Genomic DNA, 11,152 nt, shown 5'->3' with positions numbered 1-11,152 from the left:
GCTGCACAGCACCGCTTCTGTAACCCTGTATACCGGCTGTCATTCTCAGTATATGTCACTGACAGCTGCACAGCACCGCTTCTGTAACCCTGTATACCGGCTGTCATTCTCAGTATATGTCACCGACAGCTGCACAGCACCGCTTCTGTAACCCTGTATACCGGCTGTCATTCTCAGTATATGTCACTGACAGCTGCACAGCACCGCTTCTGTAACCCTGTATACCGGCTGTCATTCTCAGTATATGTCACCGACAGCTGCACAGCACCGCTTCTGTAACCCTGTATACCGGCTGTCATTCTCAGTATATGTCACCGACAGCTGCACAGCACCGCTTCTGTAACCCTGTATACCGGCTGTCATTCTCAGTATATGTCACCGACAGCTGCACAGCACAGCTTCTGTAATCCTGACCTTATCCTGGATGTAATTCAGTATATAATGCTATATAGAGCATGCTCATTGCTGGGAGTTGTCGTGTTACATCACAGCTTGCCTGTGTAGTGTGTTTATGACCACATGACAGCACTGCAGTCACATGACTCCCTCCCGTACTCAGTGTCAGGCTATGGGCAGTCACATGACTCCCTCCCGTACTCAGTGTCAGGCTATGGGCAGTCACATGACTCCCTCCCGTACTCAGTGTCAGGCTATGGGCAGTCACATGACTCCCTCCCGTACTCAGTGTCAGGCTATGGGGCTGAGGACGAGGCGTGGAACGCAGGAACCACTTCCTTATTCTGAGGAAAGACATGGAGGAGCCTGTGACTGCCTGTCTGCCTAGTGGTATGGTGCCCCCTCCATATAGAATATATTATTAGTAATATTATTATTATTTATAATATATATATATATATATATATATATACACACACACCCTTGTATTTCATGCATGTATGCGTGTATAGTGTGTAATACATCCACTCACTCTCATGCTGACATTGCCTATTCTTCTGTACTGTATTGATTGGACTTGTTGTGGCTCTGGACAGGCAGATAGTGATGCACAGAGATCAGATTTGGTCACACAGTATCAGTACATTAATAATGTGTCTCTATGTGATCACTAAACCATTGCTGCTGGAATTACAGCTGATAAGCGTCTCCCTGTTGCAGAGCACCAGCACATCCGGTATAACCCCCTACACGATGACTGGGTCCTGGTGTCTGCCCACCGCATGAGGCGTCCCTGGCAAGGGCAGCTGGAGAAACCACCGGAGGAGAATATACCCAGACACGATGAGAAGAACCCGCTGTGCCCGGGAGCCCGGAGAGCTGGTGTACAGGTACTGTGCTGCATGTGCCACGTGTAACATATGGTACTGAGCCTCAGTCACACGCTGTGCCCGGGAGCCCGGAGAGCTGGTGTACAGGTACTGTACTGTGTGTGCCATGTGTAACATATGGTACTGAGCCTCAGTCACACGCTGTGCCCGGGAGCCCGGAGAGCTGGTGTACAGGTTCTGTGCTGTGTGTGCCATGTGTAACATATGGTACTGAGCCTCAGTCACACGCTGTGCCCGGGAGCCCGGAGAGCTGGTGTACAGGTACTGTGCTGTGTGTGCCATGTGTAACATATGGTACTGAGCCTCAGTCACACGCTGTGCCTGGGAGCCCGGAGAGCTGGTGTACAGGTTCTGTGCTGTGTGTGCCATGTGTAACATATGGTACTGAGCCTCTGTCACACGCTGTGCCCGGGAGCCCGGAGAGCTGGTGTACAGGTACTGTGCTGTGTGTGCCATGTGTAACATATGGTACTGAGCCTCAGTCACACGCTGTGCCCGGGAGCCCGGAGAGCTGGTGTACGGGTACTGTGCTGTGTGTGCCATGTGTAACATATGGTACTGAGCCTCAGTCACACGCTGTGCCCGGGAGCCCGGAGAGCTGGTGTACAGGTACTGTGCTGTGTGTGCCATGTGTAACGTATGGTACTGAGCCTCAGTCACACGCTGTGCCCGGGAGGCCGGAGAGCTGGTGTACAGGTACTGTGCTGTGAGTGCCATGTGTAACGTATGGTACTGAGCCTCAGTCACACGCTGTGCCCGGGAGCCCGGAGAGCTGGTGTACAGGTACTGTGCTGTGTGTGCCATGTGTAACGTATGGTACTGAGCCTCAGTCACACGCTGTGCCCGGGAGCCCGGAGAGCTGGTGTACAGGTTCTGTGCTGTGTGTGCCATGTGTAACATATGGTACTGAGCCTCAGTCACACGCTGTGTCCGGGAGCCCGGAGAGCTGGTGTACAGGTACTGTGCTGTGTGTGCCATGTTTAACGTATGGTACTGAGCCTCAGTCACACGCTGTGCCCGGGAGCCCGGAGAGCTGGTGTACAGGTTCTGTGCTGTGTGTGCCATGTGTAACATATGGTACTGAGCCTCAGTCACACGCTGTGCCCGGGAGCCCGGAGAGCTGGTGTACAGGTACTGTGCTGTGTGTGCCATGTGTAACATATGGTACTGAGCCTCAGTCACACGCTGTGCCCGGGAGCCCGGAGAGCTGGTGTACGGGTACTGTGCTGTGTGTGCCATGTGTAACATATGGTACTGAGCCTCAGTCACACGCTGTGCCCGGGAGCCCGGAGAGCTGGTGTACAGGTTCTGTGCTGTGTGTGCCATGTGTAACATATGGTACTGAGCCTCTGTCACACGCTGTGCCCGGGAGCCCGGAGAGCTGGTGTACAGGTACTGTGCTGTGTGTGCCATGTGTAACATATGGTACTGAGCCTCAGTCACACGCTGTGCCCGGGAGCCCGGAAAGCTGGTGTACGGGTACTGTGCTGTGTGTGCCATGTGTAACATATGGTACTGAGCCTCAGTCACACGCTGTGCCCGGGAGCCCGGAGAGCTGGTGTACAGGTACTGTGCTGTGTGTGCCATGTGTAACATATGGTACTGAGCCTCAGTCACACGCTGTGCCCGGGAGCCCGGAGAGCTGGTGTACAGGTACTGTGCTGTGTGTGCCATGTGTAACATATGGTACTGAGCCTCAGTCACACGCTGTGCCCGGGAGCCCGGAGAGCTGGTGTACGGGTACTGTGCTGTGTGTGCCATGTGTAACATATGGTACTGAGCCTCAGTCACACGCTGTGCCCGGGAGCCCGGAGAGCTGGTGTACAGGTACTGTGCTGTGTGTGCCATGTGTAACATATGGTACTGAGCCTCAGTCACACGCTGTGCCCGGGAGGCCGGAGAGCTGGTGTACAGGTACTGTGCTGTGAGTGCCATGTGTAACGTATGGTACTGAGCCTCAGTCACACGCTGTGCCCGGGAGCCCGGAGAGCTGGTGTACAGGTACTGTGCTGTGTGTGCCATGTGTAACGTATGGTACTGAGCCTCAGTCACACGCTGTGCCCGGGAGCCCGGAGAGCTGGTGTACAGGTTCTGTGCTGTGTGTGCCATGTGTAACATATGGTAATGAGCCTCAGTCACACGCTGTGCCCGGGAGCCCGGAGAGCTGGTGTACAGGTACTGTGCTGTGTGTGCCATGTTTAACGTATGGTACTGAGCCTCAGTCACACGCTGTGCCCGGGAGCCCGGAGAGCTGGTGTACAGGTTCTGTGCTGTGTGTGCCATGTGTAACATATGGTACTGAGCCTCAGTCACACGCTGTGCCCGGGAGCCCGGAGAGCTGGTGTACAGGTACTGTGCTGTGTGTGCCATGTGTAACATATGGTACTGAGCCTCAGTCACACGCTGTGCCCGGGAGCCCGGAGAGCTGGTGTACGGGTACTGTGCTGTGTGTGCCATGTGTAACATATGGTACTGAGCCTCAGTCACACGCTGTGCCCGGGAGCCCGGAGAGCTGGTGTACAGGTACTGTGCTGTGTGTGCCATGTGTAACATATGGTACTGAGCCTCTGTCACACGCTGTGCCCGGGAGCCCGGAGAGCTGGTGTACAGGTAATGTGCTGTGTGTGCCATGTGTAACATATGGTACTGAGCCTCAGTCACACGCTGTGCCCGGGAGCCTGGAGAGCTGGTATATAGGTACTGTGCTGTGTGTGCCATGTGTAACGTATGGTACTGAGCCTCAGTCACACGCTGTGCCCGGGAGCCCGGAGAGCTGGTATACAGGTACTGTGCTGTGTGTGCCATGTGTAACGTATGGTAGTGAGCCTCAGTCACACGCTGTGCCCGGGAGCACGGAGAGCTGGTGTACGGGTACTGTGCTGTGTGTGCCATGTGTAACGTATGGTACTGAGCCTCAGTCACACGCTGTGCCCGGGAGCCCGGAGAGCTGGTGTACAGGTTCTGTGCTGTGTGTGCCATGTGTAACATATGGTACTGAGCCTCAGTCACACGCTGTGCCCGGGAGCCCGGAGAGCTGGTGTACAGGTACTGTGCTGTGTGTGCCATGTGTAACATATGGTACTGAGCCTCAGTCACACGCTGTGCCTGGGAGCCCGGAGAGCTGGTGTACAGGTTCTGTGCTGTGTGTGCCATGTGTAACATATGGTACTGAGCCTCTGTCACACGCTGTGCCCGGGAGCCCGGAGAGCTGGTGTACAGGTACTGTGCTGTGTGTGCCATGTGTAACATATGGTACTGAGCCTCAGTCACACGCTGTGCCCGGGAGCCCGGAGAGCTGGTGTACGGGTACTGTGCTGTGTGTGCCATGTGTAACATATGGTACTGAGCCTCAGTCACACGCTGTGCCCGGGAGCCCGGAGAGCTGGTGTACAGGTACTGTGCTGTGTGTGCCATGTGTAACGTATGGTACTGAGCCTCAGTCACACGCTGTGCCCGGGAGGCCGGAGAGCTGGTGTACAGGTACTGTGCTGTGAGTGCCATGTGTAACGTATGGTACTGAGCCTCAGTCACACGCTGTGCCCGGGAGCCCGGAGAGCTGGTGTACAGGTACTGTGCTGTGTGTGCCATGTGTAACGTATGGTACTGAGCCTCAGTCACACGCTGTGCCCGGGAGCCCGGAGAGCTGGTGTACAGGTTCTGTGCTGTGTGTGCCATGTGTAACATATGGTACTGAGCCTCAGTCACACGCTGTGCCCGGGAGCCCGGAGAGCTGGTGTACAGGTACTGTGCTGTGTGTGCCATGTGTAACATATGGTACTGAGCCTCAGTCACACGCTGTGCCCGGGAGCCCGGAGAGCTGGTGTACGGGTACTGTGCTGTGTGTGCCATGTGTAACATATGGTACTGAGCCTCAGTCACACGCTGTGCCCGGGAGCCCGGAGAGCTGGTGTACAGGTACTGTGCTGTGTGTGCCATGTGTAACATATGGTACTGAGCCTCTGTCACACGCTGTGCCCGGGAGCCCGGAGAGCTGGTGTACAGGTAATGTGCTGTGTGTGCCATGTGTAACATATGGTACTGAGCCTCAGTCACACGCTGTGCCCGGGAGCCTGGAGAGCTGGTATATAGGTACTGTGCTGTGTGTGCCATGTGTAACGTATGGTACTGAGCCTCAGTCACACGCTGTGCCCGGGAGCCCGGAGAGCTGGTATACAGGTACTGTGCTGTGTGTGCCATGTGTAACGTATGGTAGTGAGCCTCAGTCACACGCTGTGCCCGGGAGCCCGGAGAGCTGGTGTACAGGTACTGTGCTGCATGTGCCACGTGTAACATATGGTACTGAGCCTCAGTCACACGCTGTGCCCGGGAGCCCGGAGAGCTAGTGTACAGGTACTGTGCTGTGTGTGCCATGTGTAACATATGCTACTGAGCCTCAGTCACACGCTGTGCCCGGGAGCCCGGAGAGCTGGTGTACAGGTACTGTGCTGTGTGTGCCATGTGTAACATATGGTACTGAGCCTCAGTCACACGCTGTGCCCGGGAGCCCGGAGAGCTGGTGTTCGGGTACTGTGCTGTGTGTGCCATGTGTAACGTATGATACTGAGCCTCAGTCACACGCTGTGCCCGGGAGCCCGGAGAGCTAGTGTACAGGTACTGTGCTGTGTGTGCCATGTGTAACATATGGTACTGAGCCTCAGTCACACGCTGTGCCCGGGAGCCCGGAGAGCTGGTGTACAGGTGCTGTGCTGTGTGTGCCATGTGTAACATATGGTACTGAGCCTCAGTCACACGCTGTGCCCGGGAGCCCGGAGAGCTGGTGTACAGGTACTGTGCTGTGTGTGCCATGTGTAACATATGGTACTGAGCCTCAGTCACACGCTGTGCCCGGGAGCCCCGAGAGCTGGTGTACAGGTACTGTGCTGTGTGTGCCATGTGTAACATATGGTACTGAGCCTCAGTCACACGCTGTGCCCGGGTGTCCGGAGAGCTGGTGTACAGGTACTGTGCTGTGTGTGCCATGTTTAACGTATGGTACTGAGCCTCAGTCACACGCTGTGCCCGGGAGCCCGGAGAGCTGGTATACAGGTACTGTGCTGTGTGTGCCATGTGTAACATATGGTACTGAGCCTCAGTCACACGCTGTGCCCGGGAGCCCGGAGAGCTGGTGTACAGGTGCTGTGCTGTGTGTGCCATGTGTAACATATGGTACTGAGCCTCAGTCACACGCTGTGCCCGGAGCCCGGAGAGCTGGTGTACAGGTACTGTGCTGTGTGTGCCATGTATAATGTATGGTACTGAGCCTCAGTCACACGCTGTGCCCGGGAGCCCGGAGAGCTGGTGTACAGGTACTGTGCTGTGTGTGCCATGTGTAACATATGGTACTGAGCCTCAGTCACACGCTGTGCCCGGGAGCCTGGAGAGCTGGTATACAGGTACTGTGCTGTGTGTGCCATGTTTAACGTATGGTACTGAGCCTCAGTCACACGCTGTGCCCGGGAGCCCGGAGAGCTGGTGTACAGGTGCTGTGCTGTGTGTGCCATGTGTAACATATGGTACTGAGCCTCAGTCACACGCTGTGCCCGGGAGCCCGGAGAGCTGGTGTTCGGGTACTGTGCTGTGTGTGCCATGTGTAACGTATGATACTGAGCCTCAGTCATACGCTGTGCCCGGGAGCCCGGAGAGCTGGTGTACAGGTGCTGTGCTGTGTGTGCCATGTGTAACATATGGTACTGAGCCTCAGTCACACGCTGTGCCCGGGAGCCCGGAGAGCTGGTGTACAGGTACTGTGCTGTGTGTGCCATGTGTAACATATGGTACTGAGCCTCAGTCACACGCTGTGCCCGGGAGCCCCGAGAGCTGGTGTACAGGTACTGTGCTGTGTGTGCCATGTGTAACATATGGTACTGAGCCTCAGTCACACGCTGTGCCCGGGTGTCCGGAGAGCTGGTGTACAGGTACTGTGCTGTGTGTGCCATGTTTAACGTATGGTACTGAGCCTCAGTCACACGCTGTGCCCGGGAGCCCGGAGAGCTGGTATACAGGTACTGTGCTGTGTGTGCCATGTGTAACATATGGTACTGAGCCTCAGTCACACGCTGTGCCCGGGAGCCCGGAGAGCTGGTGTACAGGTACTGTGCTGTGTGTGCCATGTGTAACATATGGTACTGAGCCTCAGTCACACGCTGTGCCCGGGAGCCCGGAGAGCTGGTGTACAGGTGCTGTGCTGTGTGTGCCATGTGTAACATATGGTACTGAGCCTCAGTCACACGCTGTGCCCGGAGCCCGGAGAGCTGGTGTACAGGTACTGTGCTGTGTGTGCCATGTATAATGTATGGTACTGAGCCTCAGTCACACGCTGTGCCCGGGAGCCCGGAGAGCTGGTGTACAGGTACTGTGCTGTGTGTGCCATGTGTAACATATGGTACTGAGCCTCAGTCACACGCTGTGCCCGGGAGCCTGGAGAGCTGGTATACAGGTACTGTGCTGTGTGTGCCATGTTTAACGTATGGTACTGAGCCTCAGTCACACGCTGTGCCCGGGAGCCCGGAGAGCTGGTGTACAGGTACTGTGCTGTGTGTGCCATGTGTAACATATAGTACTGAGCCTCAGTCACACGCTGTGCCAGGGTCATGGGTGTAACTACCATAGGTGCTACGGGTGCAGCTGCTATGGGGCAAAGAGCTTAGGGGGGGCCCCATCTTCCTTGTTATAGTTACATGATGTGTTATATCATTTTTTCACAATTGGGTGGTGCACAGCTTCCCTTACTAACTGTTGCTATGGGGCTTTTAAATACCTAGTTACGCCCCTGGCCAGGGTCACAGAGCTGAGCGATTTATGTGGCGGCGCATGCGTCACACGGTGTAGACACATAGGGGCACTATCGGAAATGTGCTGGGCAGTGACTGGGATGTGGCTATTTGGAGGCACGGAGTTTGTTTTATTGGCGTTTATATGCATCGCCGATCGCAGATTCCTGATTATCGTGTAACATATCTATTGTACTGTGTGTAATGTATACCGCAACGTGTGTCTAATGTGTCACATATCTATCGTACTGTGTGTAATGTATACCGCAACGTGTGTCTAATGTGTAACATATCTATCGTACTGTGTGTAATGTATACCGCAACGTGTGTCTAATGTGTAACATATCTATCGTACTGTGTGTACTGTATACCGCAACGTGTGTCTAATGTGTAATATATCTATCGTACTGTGTGTACTGTATACCGCAACGTGTGTCTAATGTGTAATATATCTATCGTACTGTGTGTACTGTATACCGCAACGTGTGTCTAATGTGTAATATATCTATCGTACTGTGTGTACTGTATACCGCAACGTGTGTCTAATGTGTAACATATCTATCGTACTGTGTGTACTGTATACCACAACGTGTGTCTAATGTGTAACATATCTATCGTACTGTGTGTACTGTATACCACAACGTGTGTCTAATGTGTAACATATCTATCGTACTGTGTGTATTGTATACCGCAACGTGTGTCTAATGTGTAACATACCTATCGTACTGTGTACTGTATACCACAACGTTAGTCTAATGTGTAACATATCAATCGTACTGTGTGTAATGTATACCGCAACGTGTGTCTAATGTGTCACATATCTATCGTACTGTGTGTATTGTATACCGCAACGTGTGTCTAATGTGTGACATATCTATCGTACTGTGTGTATTGTATACCGCAACGTGTGTCTAATGTGTGACATATCTATCGTACTGTGTGTAATGTGTACCACAACGTGTCTAATGTGTAACATATCTATCGTACTGTGTGTATTGTGTACCGCAACGTGTGTCTAATGTGTAACATATCTATCGTACTGTGTGTATTGTATACCGCAACGTGTGTCTAATGTGTAACATATCTATAGTACTGTGTGTAATGTATACCGCAACGTGTGTCTAATGTGTAACATATCTATCGTACTGTGTGTAATGTATACCGCAACGTGTGTCTAATGTGTAACATATCTATCGTACTGTGTGTAATGTATACCGTACCGCAACGTGTGTCTAATGTGTAACATATCTATCGTACTGTGTGTATTGTATACCGCAACGTGTGTCTAATGTGTAACATATCTATCGTACTGTGTGTAATGTATACCGCAACGTGTGTCTAATGTGTAACATATCTATCGTACTGTGTGTAATGTATACCGCAACGTGTGTCTAATGTGTAACATATCTATCGTACTGTGTGTAATGTGTACCACAACGTGTCTAATGTGTAACATATCTATCGTACTGTGTGTAATGTATACCGCAACGTGTCTAATGTGTAACATATCTATCGTACTGTGTGTAATGTATACCACAACGGGTGTCTAATGTGTAACATATATTAATGTGTAAGAAACCCGCTGGGTCATGAGTTTTGCTGTGTTTATGTATTGTGTATATTGTGCTGTGTGTGCATTGTACGTCGTATTCTTCTTTTTCTACTTCAGGGTCCATAGGGTATCCACAGGATACCTTGGGGTATAGGTGATGACGTCAGTCTTCAGGCACCACAGAGTTAAAGTTTTCAGCCTCCCAGGATGCATCTGGGTCCCTCTCCTATACCCCGCCCCCGGGCCAAGGCATCTCAGTTTCGTCGGTGCCTGGCCGGAGTCGGAGGCACTGTGCAGAGGGGGGCTATGAAGAGCCCCTGAAGTTGATTTTAAAGGCAGCGCTGGCTGCACATCTGGGAGTACAGCATGGACAGTCAGTACTGACGTCCATGCTGTCTCCCCTACACCCCGCCGGTACCAGAACGCCGGTACTGATCCGGATATGCTGGTAGACATCTGGGGTCACGGCTGACGGTGCCCCCAGATGTTTTGGACCATGGCCGGATCAAAGGGGATGCAGGTAAGCAGCGGGGTCCCGCGGTGGGTCCCCGCTGGTCACATGGTCCTTAGTCCCCAGGCAGGGGGCTCCCTGGGGTCTGGCTGCAGCGTGGAGCCAGGCGACCAACCTGCGCTTCCACAACCCCCTGGGACAGCGGGTCGCTGCTGAGCGGCATGCGCTGCGGTGTCCCAGGGGTTAAATGCATGCCAGGGGAGCGCGCTTTCCCTGTCTCACAGCCGGCGCCTCCCCTGCTGCACACAGCCTCTCTGCTCTGTCTGATTGGCCACAGTGTGTCAGCTGTCCTCCCCAGGCCGGCCTCGTTCATCTTCTGCTCCTCGGTGGCCATCTTTAAAGCATGGTGAACGCTGCTGGAAGCCTGTGAGCGGTGGCATTGCGGTCTGGGTCCCCCAGCATACCTCTCCTCTGTTTGTCACAGGTCCGTGTATGCAGCGCTGAGTCCTACCAGCCTGAGGGTCTGAGTAGTTGAGAATCAGCGCTAATAGTGCAGGGATTTGTTTCTTCTGCATTGTATGTGACTGAACTACTAGCCTGCTGTCTGTACTTTCACTTTCTACTGTCAGCTTTATTACTGTCCCTGATCTTGCTCTGCTCAAAGCCCTTGCGGTGCGCGGTGTGCAGGGTGTTATTCACACTATACCAATACGTATAGGTGTGAGTGTCACATACTTACCATCATGTCTGAGACTGATTTTCCTCTCCAGCTCATGTGTACTAAATGTAATGTACCGATAGCGGAGGGGGAGGGTAACGCGGAGGGGCTATGTCGCCAGTGCCTGGCACTGTCACGGCCAATTATGGTCACGGCTCCGGTACAGGAACCTCCCTGGGCTTGTTTCGCTAAGGCGCTTACAACCCTTGTGGGCCAGCTAGCTCCGCCACCTGTGTTTACCCAGACGGGTCTGTCCCAGCAGTCAGTGGTGTCATCACCCATGCAGGGTTTCCCGAGACAACTGATGGTACCCTACAGTCTCCCCAATTCCCCTCACCAGGTTCCTCAGGTGTCTGCGTGGGTTAATACCCTGCA

General features: G+C 53.6%; 1 protein-coding gene across 1 annotated transcript in view; it reads left to right on the top strand.

The window, feature by feature from the left end:
* Nucleotides 1-681: 681 nt before the first annotated feature.
* GALT (galactose-1-phosphate uridylyltransferase) overlaps nt 682-11,152 on the top strand; it is a 79,205-nt gene continuing 68,734 nt past the window's right edge. Inside the window, exons 1-2 of the mRNA XM_088458610.1 lie at nt 682-786; nt 1,117-1,286. Of these exons, the coding sequence (XP_088314736.1) occupies nt 753-786; nt 1,117-1,286 (204 nt within the window). The 5' untranslated portion in view covers nt 682-752. The remainder of the gene's footprint in view (nt 787-1,116; nt 1,287-11,152) is intronic.

Source organism: Taudactylus pleione, unplaced genomic scaffold (genome assembly GCF_031769625.1).
Source record: "Taudactylus pleione unplaced genomic scaffold, aTauple2 ptg000843l, whole genome shotgun sequence".
Taxonomy (NCBI): Eukaryota; Metazoa; Chordata; class Amphibia; order Anura; family Myobatrachidae; genus Taudactylus; species Taudactylus pleione.
This window is presented reverse-complemented; position numbering and strand designations above follow the sequence as displayed.